The 19,723-nt window shown below is 35.8% G+C and overlaps 1 protein-coding gene across 25 annotated transcripts in view; it reads right to left on the bottom strand.

Moving 5' to 3' along the window:
- The window catches only part of Ptprd (protein tyrosine phosphatase receptor type D), a 403,506-nt gene that overhangs the window by 121,353 nt on the left and 262,430 nt on the right, over positions 1-19,723 (bottom strand). For 8 of the 25 annotated variants that reach the window (XM_021252829.2, XM_087183441.1, XM_087183442.1 and 5 more), the window contains 4 exons: positions 18,489-18,579; positions 12,915-13,124; positions 7,912-8,072; positions 1,773-1,787 (listed from right to left, as the gene is read on the bottom strand). In XM_021252829.2, coding sequence (XP_021108488.2) covers positions 1,773-1,787; positions 7,912-8,072; positions 12,915-13,124; positions 18,489-18,579 — 477 coding nt within the window. The remainder of the gene's footprint in view (positions 1-1,772; positions 1,788-7,911; positions 8,073-12,914; positions 13,125-18,488; positions 18,580-19,723) is intronic. The other 17 variants (XM_087183440.1, XM_087183446.1, XM_087183447.1 and 14 more) reach the window with 4 other exon arrangements.

Raw genomic sequence — 19,723 nt, 5'->3', positions numbered from 1 at the left:
ACTAGAATAATTTTTTTTCTAACACAAAAGGATTTCTAAGAAAGATGTAGATTATGAAGTGCTGGTCTCCATTGGTAGTAGTGGTAAAGACCTTTAAAAAACTTAATTCACTATCATAAAATATTAAAAAGCATATTGTATTTTACATGAGACCCAACATAAAATGTAAAATGTAACATTTTCTTGATAAGCTTTCACAAGACCCATCATTCTCATTTTCAGTTAAAAAAATACTAACTGGAAACAGATTTCAAATTTTTTCTGTGCTATGTACATCTACTCTGTACAAGGACTACATGGTAAAAAGGAAGAGGAAGATCCTATGACATTTCAGAGGTGCCAGGGCTGGTCGTAATGCACGGGTGTCTGAGATGTGATAGAGCACAACAAAGTGCTGCTCTGTGGTATAAGGGGTGTTTTATTTCCACTTCTCCCCGCCTTTTATCTATGGGAGACCAAAGAATAAAGGGAGGTTGTGTGAAAAATCGTATTTATTGTCTTTGAGCAATGACATATGGACATCTGGGAACGAGCTTTTGAGAGAATTATATGTTTATTTGACATTTCTGCTCTTAGTATTCAAAGAAATTAGTTCAAACATTTCACAATTTTGATATCACGAAAAATGTGATCTCAAATCTTGGAATGCCACTACTGGGTATGTGTCAACTACAAATATTTTTCTCAATTCCTCTGCTTATAAAACAGAGGATTAGAATATGACATATACACTTTTGCCCAACTCTCTCATCTCAACACAATGAAAAGGTAGTGACTATGCTGTAAAATGTGGACAGGGCTCCAAAGCAAATTATATCTATAAATACACTAAGTGGGTTCAAAGAGTCTAAAGGAGAACTTAATTCTTTTTTTTTTTCTGGACTAATGGTAACTAGTGATGTGCACAAAAGCAGGAATCGTCACAGAGATTTCAAGATGCCTATCACTGAATGTGTGGCTCTCTGGCCAGTGTAGAATAATTTTAGTGAATACAATGCATAGCAGTTCTCAAATCTGAATGTGATTCTGCGTGTCTCAGGTGAAGCCTTGGTATCTCCATTTCTATCAAGATCCAGGGATGCTGATACCATTGCTGTTGGCTCAGGAGTCCCTCACTGAGGAGCCCTGGGCCCTGGGGGGTAGAGGATCCCTGAGATCCTTTTCTTAATCATGAATTTGCATATACATTGTGTCTATGCATATCTATATATGTTTATAGATACACATAAATATATATATATCTATAGATGTTAAAAGCTAGAAGTTAGTTTGGAGTAATGATTCAATTATCACACATATTTTACCTATTGCTATTATTGCTGTTATTAAGGCTGGAAAATATGGCTAATAATTCTGGAGTAGGTGTGAAAATGCTAGTATTCCTATACTGAAGTTATCAAATCTGAAAAGTGATCTTCAGTAAAAACAAACAAAACAAAACAAAAGGGCTTATGAGACACCTCACATTTCTGCTTTGCAGACAACATTAACACACACAAATGCTCATTTGAGCCTGCCCACAAACAAAACTCAAGAGACTTGTTTTATGACCTTCCAAGTTTGGCTTCAAATAAATATCCATTTGCTTTTTTTTTCGTATAGGCAAAATATTTTTCTCAATCATTTTAATATCAAAATGATCAAATATTTGTCAATCTCCCAGTTGCCAGTTAGTATCTTTTACATCCCACCCCCACCCCTTAATCTTCAACACCTCCAAACTCTATCAGTATCTTACTGAGCATTGAAGGGGTTTGTACTCTATTCCTCACCTGTCAGGTTTACTGCTCCATTTTAATGCAGCAATAAAGGAAAAAGAAAGGCTAAATGTTAGTTGGCCAATGGTAATGAGTAACCATGACAACCAAGATTAAAAAAAAACACTGCACAAAGCAAGGACACATAACTGACACACATTAGGAAATTACAGTGTTTCAAAATACTAAAAGGCCACTAATCATGAAGTAAACAAAGGACATGAGGTCACCTTGCTGAATAAGGAATTTGTTTGTGTGTGTATGTGTATGTATGTGTGTGTGTGTATATTAAAGTCACAGTCACTTGTATCCATCATCTACAAAACACTATCATTAATTATGTCCCAGGAGGTTTTAGACAATATAGATATAATTTGATTTTTATAAAACATGTCATGAGAAAGCTACAAATAATCTTTATGAAAATACAACTGCATTTCATTTATTTGAAATATAAAGTCTTCAGTTAAGATGTATGCTATTCCTTAATGATATGAAATATCTACAAGTTGCACTGAATGGCACAACAATTTGAAAAATTGAATAATATAACACAAGGTAATAAAGTGGAAGAAATGATTGCTTTAAACACATTTTGACAAGAAAGGCCATTCTAAATCTTTTTTCTAATATAAGATTAAATACATTTTCAGTTTGGGAAAACATAATACTCATCAATATAAATATAGAGAGCATGCCCCTCTATAGAGCTAGGCTAATCCAGGTAAGCATTTTATTACCTGTCATTGGTAAAACAGAGTGCTGCTATCATGAACTATTATCTACTTCATGCTCAAAGTTACTTTCACCACCACGGTAATACATTGACTGTTTAAACATTTCTTTTGCAGAGACCTTCGCCTTTAACTGAAAAGTATTAATTTAATCAATCATTACTTTGAGGTAAACTGCAAAGTAGTGAGTTCCCAATGCAAAAAAACCCCAAAAAACTACTGTCTTTAATGCCAATGAAGCATATAGCCATGGTGCTGAAATATCTGGAATTATGATGTAATCCAGTCCATCTCTTAAAAAAAAAGAAAGCAAAGGAAAAATTCACATTGAAATTGTAGACACACACACACACACACACACACACACACACAAGTAAATGATGAGAATATCAAATTTATAAATTCATTCTTTTTATTAATTTTGACATAATTTACCTCATATTTTTAGGTGAAAAAATTCTACATGTGTATGTCTAACTTGCTCATTTTTAATCAATGACTATTAGAGAATCCAGTGTGGGAAGATCTACTCCTCTAGATGGAAGAGAACCACTTAGTGAATTAGCAGTTTTATGCTTGAGTATTCACATGAATAAATGAGTACTTAATACACAAATCACTTTCCATGCTACAGAAATGTCAGTCTCAGTACATACATGGGCACACATTTGCTGTAAATATCTGTTTGACAGCTTTCAGAAACGGCAAATATAAATGATAGGCCAAAGGTTTTATTATTACAACTTTTGCCAGCTAAGAGGAAGGCGATACTGAGCGCTGGATTTAAACAGTGGAGGGTAAGGAGTTTGTGAAACATTATTTAGTGTGTATAAATTTAGTTATTCAACAGAGTTCTCTGCCGGGCACTCTGCTAGGCACAAGGGATACAATGAGGAATAATAGTATACTTGACTTACAGGATAACAAAGAATCAAGAAAATGGGCAATTACAGAAATACAGCAGGTTCTGAAACAGAAAAGTAGAAAATGCTTTAAGGGCACAGAAAAGAGACCCCCAAGGCAGTGTGAAATGGTAGTGGAGCACCAGCAGGGCTTAGTTTCAGCATCCTAGCTTGCTTCTAAAGAAAGAGTCATGTTAGCCAGGCCTAAGGAGAGGCCCACAGTAAGAGGAAGTGCATCTCAGGCACAGGGAGGGACTCACATGGCGCCATCAAGGCAGAATCCATCAGCACTGTCCCTGTGGCTGGATGTGGCAGTATGCTTTTATGTAGAATCTCAAAATATTCTGGACTATATTTATTTGATAACTTGGAAATATGTGTACGGTTGATATAACAAAAGGAGACTGATGCATGAAAGTCAATGTCAAAGGTGGGAAAAGCTGAAGTCTGTGTTTTAGACATGTCTCCTTCTTGGCCCTCTCATACAGAGAGTGAGGACAGAAATTATTTGCTCTCTTCACAATGTCCATTCAGGCTAGACTATTATCATTCAAAAAATGCATGACTCCAGATCTACACTCCACCCCCACACTATACAATAAACAATTCTCATCCGAGAATGCTTCCCCACTAAGTCAAGCTAACACTTTGTTTTTAATTATTTTCTGTGTAAATAATTCTTGGGAAGTTCTAGAACTAATGACTGAAAAGCCTTATATATTTATCAGAGGTACAGGGTAGATAAATATGTAAGAACTTTGAATTACCTTAACCCATTTTAATTTGTGTGAGTGGATGGATGAAGGGAAGCTGGATTCAGACTTAGACACACACACACACACACACACACACACACACACACACGGCAATACTAATTCTTTTACCTGGTTTTTGATGTTTTCAGATCATAGAACATTGTTCTTTAAAGGTTAATTGTGTAGTCTACCTACTTTCTTTATAAATGAGTTAATGTAGGCCAAGAGCCTTGGTTTAACTTCTCACCACATTTAGACATAGAGTTGGGACTTGAACATGGGTTTCTTTTGTTTAGGAACATGAGTTTCTTGACCCATTGTCAGAGTTTTTTTAAGTACACTACCTGATATCTCTAAGATTTACATTTTAACTCATTGTATACATCAAGTATAGAGTAGGAAATTTCAAAAAAAAAAGCACAGAACAAGAAAATTTCCAACACTAAAGGCCTATCAAATATATTATAATTTTCTAATGCTTCAGATAGTATTTTAGGGACTGTAAATTATATTTAGGAACTCCATGATATTTTTGTCATTATCAGTGTTTTTAGGTGTACAAATAAGTAGCACAAAACAGTCAAATTAATAAAATGACAGATGACATGATTAATAAGTTTCAATGTCTCCTCAGACAGCTAGATAAAATGGAATTATTTATATGTAAAAACCATTTATAGTCACTGACCTACTCCTAATACTAGTGTCTTGTAAGCAGGTATATTTGATTAAGGGATTTTCAAGACAATGTAGGTCAACACTATTTTATGTACCTTCCCTCTTAGAGCATTATTTGTATGCAGAAAGTGAACTATTTTAACAATAATTTTAGAAATAGTAATAAAGCTATTTCAGTTGTAAGTCATTATCAGTGACCTATGTACAAACTAAAAGCCACCTAAAAAGAAGGAATGATATATCATATATTTAACTTCATTCAGAATCCATGCTATAAAAGACTCCATTCAGTGGGTACAGATGAAATCCTCTGTACCCAATGACTGCCTCATGATAATCAAGAAGGACATTGTTGGATCTACTTGAACTTCAAGTCAGGAATGTTCTTTACTGCTGAAGCATGCATTTCTATTTCAGAAATGCTTCATGGGCTTTCAGATGGTTAGCTAAATATACTTAGCATTCGAGGATGTGTGCATTTTCCAACAATCGCATTAGACAATGCTTATGTATGCATGCACTAAACTGAAACTTTTAACAGTCATAAAACCTTTAAATATGTCTCTTTGTGTAGGATTAGGAAAAATTATAACTGGGTTGATATTTTTTCAAGTACAGGCAGATGAACTAAAGAAAACTTAATTATAAGTTGTTTTTTAAATAACAGGCTTATAGTCCTCAATTTCTTCAAATTTATATAACTGATTATATAACATGATACATATCTCTGCTAAATGGTATTACTTAATGATAGCCAGGGATATCCTAATGAGAAACACCTTTAAACATGAAGCATGCATTCTGTCCATTTAAAATAATAAAAAATGTCATATGAAAATGTCTAGAAATGCACCTGTCAATAGGCACTTGTTTTCTGATTTGAATCTCACAGTAGGATGTCACCACTTGAACAAATATTTCCCCTAAGTTAATTAGAATTCTAGGTTTTCTTTTTCTTTTTCTTTTTATATTTTTTTGTGGTAAGACCTGCAGCACACAAGCAGGGAAGGGCATTTACTCCTGCTTGGACTCAAACAAGACACATAATTATTCTGGGGCATGTGGGTAGTTTTCACTTTTTGCCCTTATTTCTTACAGAGGAGAGAGCTAGTAAAATACAATGGGCTCTGTAACATACTCACTAATGAGTTATGGATTGGGCTGGGATGGTCCCAACCATCAACTAGGAGAACTTTGCATGGATAGTTGAATGATGGCAGTAATCAAAAAAAGACTGATGATGGATTTATTTTTCATTCTAACTCTAAAATAGGATAGGCAATTTGATGGGTTATGGCTATGAACTTTTTTCTTTTGTCCTTTGTTTTTTCCATCCTTTCTTCATGCTGGAATAAAACCAAGTGGAGCCTTATGTTATGCCTTATATCTAGATATGCCCTCAAAGCCTTGTGTGCTCTTAGGTGGGACTTTTGGGAGGAGGCTGGAGTATGGGTGTGTGATACTGGATAAAGTGTGCATGACAACTGTATTAGTGCACTGATTGGTTTAGCATAGTTCTGGCTGTGGATAATGGGAAGACACCTGGGTGCAAGTGGCATGAACCAAAAGGATTGTAGCCCAGATGGAATTAAAGGGAAAGCAGAAGGAAGGCTGCTGCTTCCTCCTGCCTGCTATGCCATGGACTGTTTCTCCTCTGTGATGCCTGTCTGCCATGCCACCTGTCTTAGAACCAGTGCATTGTGGACTGAAACCTTTACAAACTGTGAGCTAAAAATAAACCTTTCCTCCTTTAACTTTGTCCCAGAAATGAAAAAGTAACTAAGACATCTTATAAGAGAAAGTTTTCCCATGGAGAAGCACTTTGAAGGATTCCGAGTCAAGATAAGAAGTTATGGCGAGAAAAAAAAGCCTATTCCAAGAACATAAGAATGAAGAAATTTGGGGAGGGATAATTAATATAAACACTCAAAGAGCTCTATGAGCAAGAATAAGAATTAACGGAAATGGAATTATTATACAAAACACATAAGCATGAAGAAAAATGGAGACATTCTATTTGATTCTGAAGAACAATGCAATAGGAAGAGAGGGAAAAGAGGACAAGATAAGCTATTTTTAGTAGAAGGGGAAGATAATCTTTATAGTAGTGCTATCAAACATGACACACTAGAAAGAAAATGGGAAACCAGGGTAAAGTTTTATAAAATATTTGAAATGGAAGTAATATTTAATATAATCTAGCCATTTAAAGGCTTAAGAGAATTTATTACATACATTTTTATTTTATATATTTATATTATGATTATAATTTTAAGTCAGAAAGAACTTAAGGGAAGAATTACAAATGTCCTTTACAGACTGGGAAAGCACCAAGTGGGGAAAATCTGGCTTCTGTGTAATGGAGGCAGAAAAGAACTGCAAAAGGATGGAAGACCAGAAAAGATTGAGTAGATATGGATTATTTATGTCCTAATTCTTGTCAAAGACATTAATCAGATTGATAATCAAGAGTATAGACTGAGGTTATTTTTTAAAAACAGAAAATGGCACCTTCTCATCTTCCCAAATTGAACATAAGTGAGAATTCAATACTGAATATTTGGAAAAAAGTGGGAGGTACGAACTCATTTTTTATCTTTCTTTTTTTAATCTTAAAATTTTAGCTACTTTTGCTAAATCGTGAGAAATAGCTACTGGAAAATATTTTATCATATAGACATAAAATAGACATAAATGTGCAAATTTGTAATAGTGTTTCAAAATATGTTGAAATTGAATAATTATCTAAAACAATCATCAAAATGTGCATGGACCAATCTGCTTATGAACACAGTAATCTCATAAATGTGATGAAAGGTGCTCACTCCACATAACTCAGCTCGGAAGATGAAGCCTAGTATACATACATCTGGGCAACAAGTAACTGTACCACACACTAACCAGGGGTCTAAAGAGCTCAGCCTTTACATTTCTTCCAACTATAAGGCAAACATCTTCCCAGCAATCACTGGGGCTACACTAAATGATTTGTATTAAAATCAACTGCATGTCCATAGAATAATGATCAAGCCCACAACAATAAAGTAAACACCACAGTTTCAACAGAAATGCCCAGCACACCTACCTTTTATAAAGAAGAATAGCAATGACAATGCAAATGATAAAGACCACAGCAAGGACAGGACCTACGACCCAGATCAAGCCCTCTTCTTCATCTGTGATTGGCTGTGGGTTCAGATCCATCGACACGACAGGGTCGGAGTAGGGGCTGGTTGCATACATCTTCTGAGGAAGAGCAGAGTCTATTTTAGTTACAGAGTAATGGCTTTCTAGAGTATACATCTAGCATTAGAAGGACCCACGAACCCAGGACATAGTGGGTCTGATGACAAGTGAATGCAACAATGTTAGTCAAATATAGGGGAAAGGAACAGATGGAAGAAAAGAAAAGAAAAGAAAAACAAAGTTTTCAAAATTTGCAATACTGGTTTCATTAAAGAGTGAAATACAATAAGAAAATTTCTGATAATACAAATTAATTTAAAGGTATTTTTCATGGGATCTATATGTAGAATATTGCATACTTTTATGAAGTGTAAAGGAGTAATAATTAACCAGTTACAAAATGTTCAATAAATATTTTTATCATGCCAATGTGTTAGGTGCTGTGTAAAAATAAGGAAATATATTGAGTTCCAGTGTCCAAAAAATTACAGATTGAATCCTTTAATCCAAAAATCAGAAATCCAAAGGGCTCCAAAATAATACAATTTTTGAGCAATTTCAGAACATGTGGATTTCTATTCTTCAGATTAGGGATGTTAAACAGCAAGGTCTATACAAATATTTTAAAATCCAAAAAATGAAATCTGATACACTTCTCATTCCAAGTATTTTGGGAATGAAATATTCAATTTGTTTTACCCAGTTAAAAGAGATCAAAGTTAAAAGGCGGCATTTATAGAGGAAAATAAGTCAGTATTTAGTCAAACTTTAAATTAAGCTATGGACAAATAAAGTCTGCAATCTTAAAAGAGATTTCCAAAGTTCAAATATAAGAGGAAGAGGTACAGAACTACAGATGCAGTTTTCTAAAATGTAGAATTTTTAGCATTTAAAAGGATTTAGCAGTTCCTATTTAATTTTATCACAGCTACTATACAGAGTGGAACTGTATTTCCCAAAAGATAAATGATAATAAGTATATTTTCAAAAGTGTAATTACAGTACGCAGTAAAGAATGGACTGAATGTCTATATATTTTAGCTGAATTTAGAGAAGTATTCTCTTGACCCTGCCCCTTCTCTTTTCCTATTACTTCCCAAATTCAGTAGAAACCAATGCACACCTGTTGACTGCCGGGATTCTCGTGCCATTCATACCTCATTCTCTTTCACTCAAATGCCACCACTGGTCCTCTATGTTCTTGGCCAAATCTTACAAATCTTTAGTTCTTTCCCTTCAGGATATTTTCTGTAGATCTCCCATGGTTGTCCCAGACTTTTTTAAAATGTCTTTTTTTGACTTTCTCAATTCTCTATTCAACTGGCTTCTTCCAAATCTAACTCAAAAGTCTTGGTGGATTACTTGCCTTTGACTCTACCCTCTGGGCCAGCATTCTTGTCTGGTTCTCCACTCTTCTCTTCCCCCCTTAGGGAGCTGGGTCTCACCCAGCTTTAACTACCAGGCTCTATGCAGACTGCTTCCTCATTAATGTTCCTAAACTCAGAAACTCTTCTAAGTCCCAGCCCCTCATTTACAATTTTCTCTACACATATGCTCAAATGAAGAATCATGTGCATTATTTGCCTATTTTGCTGATTCATATTCTTAGTTTCCCAGTTTCTCTCATATTCTGTCTTGAAATAGAAACTACTGATTTTACCTGTAAATGCTCCCCAGGTCTTCTTTCTAGGCTCAGGGTTATTATGTTTTCTTCAGGATCTCATTCATACTCTCTTAACCATATGAGGAATTTCTTCCTTTTTCTAATAGTCACTACTATTACTGCCACAGAGTTTTTGTCCTCAAGTTCAACTGTAAAATCTTCAATAAACCTTATGCAGCCAAAAACTTAAATATCTTGTCAAGGGCCACCACATTTTAAAAAATTTTTCCTTACCATATCTAACAACTTGTATCACAGAGAACTTTTTTGCTGTTACTCTCAGATGCTCTATTCATGCTCTTTTACTGCTTTACAAGTTCCACAAAATTTAGCTCTTAAGATACAGCTACTCACTGATGTTCCACTTATATACTGCCTTTTAAAGTGGAAGAAATAGTCACTCCAAAAAAGACAGGTAAAGAAATAAATGTAAATATTTAATTTAGTTATTACTTTTTAAAGAAATTATTTTTTAATTGTGTATTTGCTTCATTTCCTTTTATGAAACTATTAATGATTTCCAAGGACTGATTTGTGGACTTGAAATTCCAAGACTGACTTTTCAGTCCCAGGGGGAAAAAAAAAAAAAATATATATATATATATATATATATATGGCTGGGGTATACGGCTCAGTGGTAAAGGACCAATGGGTTGGGTCCTCAGTATGGTCAAAAAATAAAAAATAAAGACTTTGAAGACAAGGTGTCTGTACGCATACTCTGTACTTGCTTATCCCTTTTTTTCATTTATTTATTTTTATTTTCATGGTACTGAGGATTAAGTGAAGTACTTTGTATTCTCAGCAAATCTTTGCTGAATAAAGTGAAAAGCTCATCTTTTCAGATGGCTGAGGTTATCAAGACATACGTGTCTATGATTCTTTTTCATGACCAGTATATATAGTTTTTCAAACCTTTGTCTTTTAAAAATGTATTCTGTGGCATACATTCTGAATTTTAAAGATCAGCAGACAAGCAGGAGAACATGTGTCCCACTGAATGCCTGCATTTTCCTCTGTCTATTTTCTTCACTTGGCCAGGAAAATGATTAGAGTTGCAGACAAAGAAGATGAAAACTTAGACATTTCTAACCTTCTCAGAGGCAGACAAAAGGAAGGAAGGAAGAAATGAAAGAAAAAAGAAAAAAACAACACGAGAGTAGAGGTAGAGAAGATGGATAAATATGGTAAAAGAGCTCGCACAAAGGACTTGGCAAAGAGACTACATGTTCAAGGAACATGATTCCTTATATAAATGTTTGCTTTCATTTATGCTATGTCCCCCATTTTGTAGGTTCTATGCTGAAGTTGTTTCGTTATATAGAAGTAACCAAAACTTGCTGACTTGAATGAAATTCTTTACCAAGATAATTATCTTGGTTAATCAAGATGGAAATGTAAGCAGGTCTTCCTAAAGCACAGATTTTCAACCCAAGTCAAGAAACAGAACAGTGTGGAAATGAAAACGAAACAAAGCTATTAAACTATGGAAAATTAAATTTGTTCAGTGGGAGGGAATAAAGGAAGAGATCATACCTTAAATCATTCAAAACCAGTTCTCAGATATTCTTAACATGAGGCAATGTATGAGGGAAAGCTCAATGCCTGTTGGGGGAGGGAATGAGAACCAGAAGTATTTTGTCTCTGCAGAAGCTGCCCCACCCTAGAAGTGGTTCCACACATTATTAAAAAACAGTGCTGAAAATCTGAAGCTTATAAAAGGACTGCATCGCTGCAAACATTATAGTCCTTGAACACAACTCTTGTCTATAGAGTAATTGGTGGCCTGCACACATACTACCATATGAAATGTAGCGGAAATACTGCTTACTTTGAGAGCAAGAGCAAGAAATACAATGGCAAAAGAGGGGCCGTGAAGAACAAATCTGGGGGCAAATCTTAATTCTTTTGTGTAACTATTGTGTAACAGTGAGACGGCACACTGAAGGAAGGAGAAGACTGTCAGGGACAATGCATTCAGACATGGGTGGAAATCTCTGTGAAAGTGGTACACTTGGTCTGCGGGCTGAGATTCCTCCTCTGCTACATTCTCTCATCCACCCCCAGGTTCTGAATGTGCTTTCTGAAACATTCATAGAGCTATTTAAAGAAAATTCCTCTCAAGTACCTAAGTCTTTTTTACGAAAGAAAATGATTTCCAACACCCCATTTCCTTTGATGTTCTGCCTTAAAACCGTCAACTAAAAAGGAAGCAGACCTGTACATTAAAATTCCAGGAAGGGTGTCACTTTGTTTGAAAATGACATTCTGCACACAAAGGTAAACCGGGCTGCCTTTGTGTTTTGATTTTCCGCAGGGGAATTCCTTCAGGCATCTGAAGAGAGACCCCGTGTGCAAGCTGACACCTGATGTGGAGAAACCTTTATACATCGCAGGTTTCTGCAGTACAGAAAGCAACTGGCGCGGCTGAGTCGCCATGCCTGTCAGACTTGGGCCCTGATTAGAAAGATCTCGCTCGGAACATGCATGTTAAATGTTAATGTAAACTGCCCCTTCCACATCCGCCCTTCCTTTAACGTCTACACTTTCTCATTCTCTCTTTTTTAAACATTCCAAGTGACTAAAGCATAAAACGACATAAGGGGGAGATGAATTACATAAAAAAGACAACTCACTATTTAGAGTACCTCAGGATTTTTCCTTTTTATTGAATTATTTTCTAGCTTTCTTTGCTTTTCACTAATAAAGTCACTTGAAATTGCTGTAATTGAAGAAGCTGCTTTTCCTGCTCTGTTCCTAGGCAGGCCTGGGTAGAAGCACAAGGGCTACGCTGGGAAGTTGTAGAATAAAAGCAACCACTTTCCAAGCCGGTGTTTTCAAATATTTATAAATGTACGGCATTAAATTACAGCTGGTTAATTCCTACTGTAATCACACACAGGCTAATATCTACCAGGTATTATGTAAGGTGACAAGAGTATTTTTTTAAATGGCCATTTTAAGTGGCTGAGGGAAGGAAACTAAACAGTGATGATGTTGCACCTTTCGATATGTGTTACTCTGACAGATCTGAACAACAACGCTCTGTCAGTCCGGGATTTCATATATGAGAAATCCACCCAAATTTCACAGCCTGTTATTACCCTGCAGTAAATGACAGCTCATGAGAAGCAGGAAGGATGTACTGCACCGGCCCCCACCCCACACACCAAACCCAGACACTATACTGGCAAGAATGTGGAAGCATACCACAGGAAATGCCATCTCAGTTTACTTACAGACTCTGCATGCTCCATCACTGCTAACACAAAAAAGACATATTCTTGACCACTTTGGAGCTGCTTGTTTGTAAATCCACCATAATGCTTATCATCCCCCAAGGTAAACTCAGTGGGAAGGACGTCAAAGTGAGCTGCAATATATGGCTTTAATTCAACTTCTCTCCCATAACGGATGCTTCTGCGTCTCCTAGATATCTTCTTAAGTAGCTTAAGGAAAAAGTGAAGAACAGAGAAAGGACTGTAAATAACAACACCTTAAATTCTTCATAGCTTAATGGGAAAAATTAACTTAAGACTGAGAACAAACCAAACACAATTTGTCCACATTTCACATAGCATTCCAGAGTCACTAAATCTCAGTTCTTTCACTATTTCAATGCTTGTATTCTTGTAAAGGTACTGGAAAGTTTTGGAAGGCCCAGCATATAAACCACAGGGCAAATACATCTTTCCTGGATGCACATGTCATTTTCACACTAATGAAATTCCCTTAAAGGACAATAATGCATTATAAAGAAAAAGGCAGCTTAGTTCAAAAAAGCTTGCCTTGTAGATTTATTTAAACGGTAGTAACCTCTAAACCTTCAATAGGACCACATTTTGGGAGAAGCTAGAGTCATTTATAGTGTTTTTAGCAGTTTGGTAATTTATATGATGTAATTCTCTCGAGTCAACAGCAACAGAATGTAATACATAATTTTAAATTTACATATACAGTGGACCCTCAAGTTATGACCGGCCTGACATATGAACAACTTGGGTTACTTAGGTTAATGGAAGATTCATCTGCTTCTTGTTATCTATAGCATGTACCCAGGTAAACATCCAGATTTCAGTGGTATTGACTTACAAACAACTTGAGTTACAACCAGCCCTCGAGAACTGATTGAGTTTGTAAGTCAAGGGCCCACTGTATTGTCAGTTATTTAAAAATTCCTGGCTTGATCTGCCTCCTGGATTAACTAGTTGGGGTGGGGTTCCTCACACTGTGACATGGAGCGAGCTCTTCTTTTTTTGTTTTTTCTGGTACCGGGGATCAAACTCGGGACCTTGCAGCTGCGAGCAGGCAGCAGAACTACTGAGCTAAATCCCCGACCTGCAAGCTCTTCTTTTTTGAGGACTCTGAATAGCATCCCAGGTGACACACGTGGGGTAGATAAAAATTAACTTCCATGTATACACATCCTTCTTGTATTTCTAAAAACAGAAGTCGTCAGTATTGAGGAAAAATCTATTGTTTTCTACTGACTCTTTTACTAGAAGGAAAATCATATTAATGATATGCTATGCTAATTATGATTTCAAAATTACTTTTGCCTTCTTCTCTCTTAACATATTGGTACTCCATGGGCTTAGGAGGAAAAAAGTCTATCAGTTTGGGATGCCTCTAAGCAGCAACTGTTTAAGTTTGTGGAAAACAATTTTTATTTTTTGTTTTAATTTCTGAGCAGAAAAGGCTATGTAGTGTCTGAGGACAAGCTGGAAATAGGCTATGTACCTGAGGACAAACTCTGTTTCTGTCTTGAGAAATAAAATTAAGGAATTTATGAAAACTGCATCACAACTATTTACTACCCTGGATTTTGTAAATAGAAAGGGTCCAGTAAAAAGGAAGAAGTGATATATGCTTAGTAGACTGGGATTCTGGTAGGGCCAAGGCCAGGCTTTCATGATGATGACAGCTGAGAACAGCACCTAGGAGGCTCCCTGCACTCTCCTGTAGGAATCCGAGGCACCAAGGTCTCTGGGTTGAGAGCTGCCTACTCACTGGGGCAGCTGAATCCATGAAATGTAGCAAACAGTCTTTTGTTCCCAAGTTGTTTGTCAATAATATATAATTTACAATACTATAAAGTTTTCTGTGAAATTTGAGTTTATGGATGCAATTAAAGTACATGAAATGCAAGCTGTTCATAAAAACATAGTGGACTGGACATGAATTTCTGAGTACATGTGGAGCATCACATGACTAATCCTGGGAGGTGGAGCAACCACATACCAGTTGGTCAGTAAAAAGCCAAGACAGATGTAGTACTACCTTTCAGTTTGGATGTCCAATTTGTACTTACTTTTAATAATGAAAATGGTGATGATGTTAATTACCACTTATGAAGCACTTTCTAGATGCCTGACACTGATGTAGGGAGCCTCAATACGCAATGAGTCATTTACTCCCCCAACAGTAATGCTTTAAGATAGGATACAATGATCCTCATTTGTAAATGAGGAAACTGAGGCACAAAAGAAAGTCACTCAATACATAAAATAAAATGAAATTACATAAGAGATCATCTCAATCTTACTTTTACCTAATGGTTGTAACCAAATCAAAAACTCAAATGGTATATTTAAGCTCTGATAATCCAAAGTGTTTTACCTCAGTCTGTAAGTTTGTGCATCTGCTTTCATTAACACAGATGAATGTTTCTTTCTTCCTCTTGGATTTTTTAACATGCTGATTTTCTAAAACTCTGATGGTAAATATTGAATATATTATACTTGAAAAGTCATTATAAAGGTTATTGTTGATATGCAGTAAATGATGATAACCCATTACTTTGAGGAGAAATGTACTGCCAAGGAGCTGAGTAAGTTTTTGAAGTTGGCTAATCAAAAGCATTTACCATCAGTTGTTTATGTAGCTGTGTGCCCTCTTCTACTTCACTGATCAAACCCTACCTTGATTTTATTCATATTTCAGATGTAGACAGCTGTCACAATCCTTCCACATCACTGTCACTCCCAGGAGTATGTTGTGTGTGTTTATTTAGACAACTAGAGGAAGTACTTCAGAATAAAACGCTTGACCGTGCAGTTGTTCCTCTGGTCTGATGCAGTCACTCATTAAAGCCAGTTCTACAGCACCACCCTGCCTCTGTAGCTTGCTCTCTTCTCGGTGGGACATTTTCTGTGTTATACTTTAAATGGTTCAAGAGAGCTCAGATGACACCAAAGTTGGCCAGCATGCTGAAGCTACAGCTGCAAATGACCACACAGTTTTACGAGCAGTGCATTTCAAGTACAGTGCAATGAAGAGCTTTTGCTATATTCCATGACCTGCCCTGAATTAAATATAAATAATATTTTGGGAGTCACTCTGCCCAAAACTCATTTTGACTAACAATGTCTGCTCTACCCATTCTGACCTTGAGAATAGGAATTCCCATCTATGAATTTATCATGTGGAGAGCATCCCTGCACAAAGAATAAATGAGCAGAGAAGATAATTCGCAGAGTAATTCTGTTTAGAAAGCCACTTTCAACATTTAATGGGCCTAGATATGAGGCGTACATGTGGAAATCCCCTTAGGCCACCATTCTCTTCAATGAGATGGGCCAATAATTTGAATTATAGACCTTTCTGAAAAATTACTTGGTCAAATACATTTAAGAGAGGAACACTGCTTTGTCAAATCTGGCAGTACACCAAGCAATAGATAAAATTACTACAATGCTTTTATTATCCGTGCTAAGGTTTAAAAGAAAAAACCCTACCTGTAGGGATCAAAACTGGATGAGTAAGTACAAAGTCAGGCCACAGCCTACTTTAATTCGTTCCCCGCTACAATAGTTACAAGATGCACTGGAGCTAATTCCAGAAGATATATCAAAAACTTTAGTTCTTTATAAGAAATAATTTTCATTTTCCAGTCAATGCATATCTTATTTCTCCCACCATTAATTCTCCTACATGGTCTCAATTATATCAGTAAGAAAAGTGGGAAACAATCCATCCTGACCCCAAAATTCCAAATTAATAAAATGTTCTTTATCAACCTATTATATAGATTAATGCACCACAACTTGCAAGATGATTAAAATGACCCTTTGTTATGGGAATCTGCAGCACAAACCTGTAGAATTTAATTGCAAGAAAGTTCAATGTCACACAGACCTATACTTTAATCCATTAGTGTTGCTATGCATTTTAGAGGTTAAAATGTGGCTGTAAAAGAGAATCACTTTAAAGTACTATCAAATGGCTTCACTTCTAATGAAAGCTCATTATTTAAAAATATTTGATACCATTTTGTCTTTTCTTGGTCATCAGTGCTTTGAATACTAGGTAGAGATTCCCATGTTCTCCAAGGTTCCTATGCATTTTAAATTCAGTTCCAGCTAAAATGCAATGGTGACAATTCTGTAATTCAGCTAAAACCCAACTACGACAGTCAAGAATATCTCAAGATTAACTGATTAGTCAGTTACAAGTAAAATCATGTCTTACTCCAAAATAATTTTTTAAAACTCCTGATCATTTTGCATCTTGAAATGAAAGATTGCTATTTCTCCGATATCACAGAATAGTGATTTTATCTTTATTAATAGAAAAAATTAAAATCATAGCATATCTAAATGGCTTGACAATTCTGCTAAAATGCTGTCTCATTTTACCTGCTCCAGGGATTGTCTAATCACTAGATGATGATGGAAAAGCATCAATCTAACCTTGATCTCATCTCGCCTTCTGAATTTGATCAAATTTAACTCCAATAAATGAAGTGGGTGTTGATGACCCCTAGCTATGGAGATGACACACATGTACCAAAGGATGCTAACAGTCATTTCTTTGGTCAAATCACAGTGTCCTTTGTGTAGATTTGTTTGAAATAAATATTAGTTTCTAGCAGTACAGTTAGGAAATTCATTTTCTTGCTCTATTTGTGTCAATTTGAAAAAGAATACTTAGAAACAACCAGTTATCCTATAAAATGTAGCCTATGTAGTAAACTAACCCAATAAATTAAAATTGTTCATTTTCCAAGTGGGAAACTAGGTATTCTTATGAATTTACTCCCATATTTCAAAGGTGAATCTCAGTCATTAACTGTGGTTCCCTGGGGATCTGGCTTAATGCTCTGGATCATAGTTTTTTCATTTAAATAAAAGTATACATTAATTAGGTCTCCTTCATATTACATATTAACTTTCAAAACACAAATACTCCTTTCAGTAAGTGCTGATTAAAATATACCTACTGTTTAGATTTTGGAAATTAAAATTATGCTATTTGGTACTTGCTGGCTTTGGTTCTATTTTTTGCTTTGCTGAAAAATTTGTGATTTGTTTGCCTCTGCAGTTAAGTGTATTTTTGATTCTGAAAACCTACAGAATATAGAGTAATGCAAAAAAACTAGTCGTGACCACATAGAAAGTCAAATAAACTCTGTTGCAATACACGATTTCGTATTTGCAACAGTCTTAACAACTGTCAAATGAATGAAGGCCCTTGGAATTCATATCAACGTTGATTTAGTCTTTGCTGACAATTTATTTCATCTTCCACACTTCAACATCATGTTTTACAAGGGGCAAGGGGCAAATTATTAAGACCAAGGAGGATTAGACAGATTGTAAGCTTTATTGCAGCTTAATGTCTTTCAATTAAAGCCATGAGATCTTTGTTGGGATCCCTAGAGTGCAGCAGGCCCACAGCAATGAGCCATCCGTCCAGCCAGATGTGCAAAAGCCAGCACCTGGGTTAGATGCTGGAAAGCCTCCCTAGGGAGGACAGAATATTTAATAAGTTAAATATGTAATTCAATACAAAGCCAACAAACATATAGTTACCTCGTCTAATTCCATCTCATCTGGACTTTCCCACGTCTTGATAAATTTCCCACGAGACTTCTTCAAAGGCACAATTATTATGTAATAACCTCTGCACAAGAAGAGATAGACAAAAATACAGTTAGCTGAAAGCAGGAGAAAATGGATTTGTGCTTACATCTTCCACAGACCTTACATCAATTACAGACCAGTGATTAAGACTGAAAGGAAACTATGGTTAAGGAGTAACTTGTCCACTTCTTACATCAATGACAATTGCCTGTTCGTTTAATTTTAAAAACAACATGGGTAGACATTAATGTGTGACTGCGATGATCTTGCATGGTAATATCACTGCAGTCGACTGCTCTTTATTAGGTATCATAAACAGCAGATGCAGTTGTTAGGGCCCCAATACTGCACACCTATGAGGCAGGTAGACTGAAATCTACCACTGCCAGCTGCTGAGTCAAACGTTTTCTATGACATTAACTTATAAGAGGGGTTTTTAAAAAGAGGATATATAAGAAAATTACTCTTAGCTCATTTAAGTATCTATTATTTTGTTTATACAAAACAAAACACACTTGGATAAAATGAAAGGAAAAAATACTCAATCTCACAACAAATAAAGTAAGATGTAAAAATTCTTCTCTCATTTTACTGATCCATTCTGAAACTTAAGCATTGTAGTACTTTGGAAATTTCTAATTAAAGACCTTCAAAATAGGTCCCAATTTAATGGTAGCTATAGAAGACACAAATGTAACTAGGTCCTCACAGTGAGAATGGTCCACAACAATGTAGGTGCTGTGTAAGTCCATCTGTGCAAAAACAGAAAAATGGCTATGAGCAAAGTTGTTCTGTACCTTCAGTCCAGTGGATACTTTCACTTGTGTTCATGTTTAGGGACCATGCTCATACCCAGTTTTGGTGCTAACTTCACAAGGACTTTGAACGTAGTAGATAATAACTACTAGCCATCAATCACTTCCTATGTCTCAGGTATATTACATGCATAATCTTGTTTTGCTCTCCTGGCACAATCCTTTATGGATAGCCAAGGTGTAGGCTGTAAGATCAGGTCACAGACAAACAGGTCAGGAGAGATTAATAATTGCCCAAATTAGAACAGAGAGTAAGGCAATTCAAATCTTCACAGTGGTCTGCCTCTTTTTTTAATTTTTCACTCACTCTCCACAACATAAAGCATTTTTAAGGGCTCCATGAATTTGGTGGTGATGTATCATAAAAAT

The sequence above is a fragment of the Heterocephalus glaber genome, unplaced genomic scaffold (assembly GCF_053883595.1).
Source record: "Heterocephalus glaber isolate CG9 unplaced genomic scaffold, H.glaber_assembly_v1.0 deba00001481, whole genome shotgun sequence".
NCBI lineage: Eukaryota > Metazoa > Chordata > Mammalia > Rodentia > Bathyergidae > Heterocephalus > Heterocephalus glaber.
The sequence above is the reverse complement of the archived record's forward strand: the minus strand, read 5'-3'. Positions and strand labels throughout refer to the sequence as shown.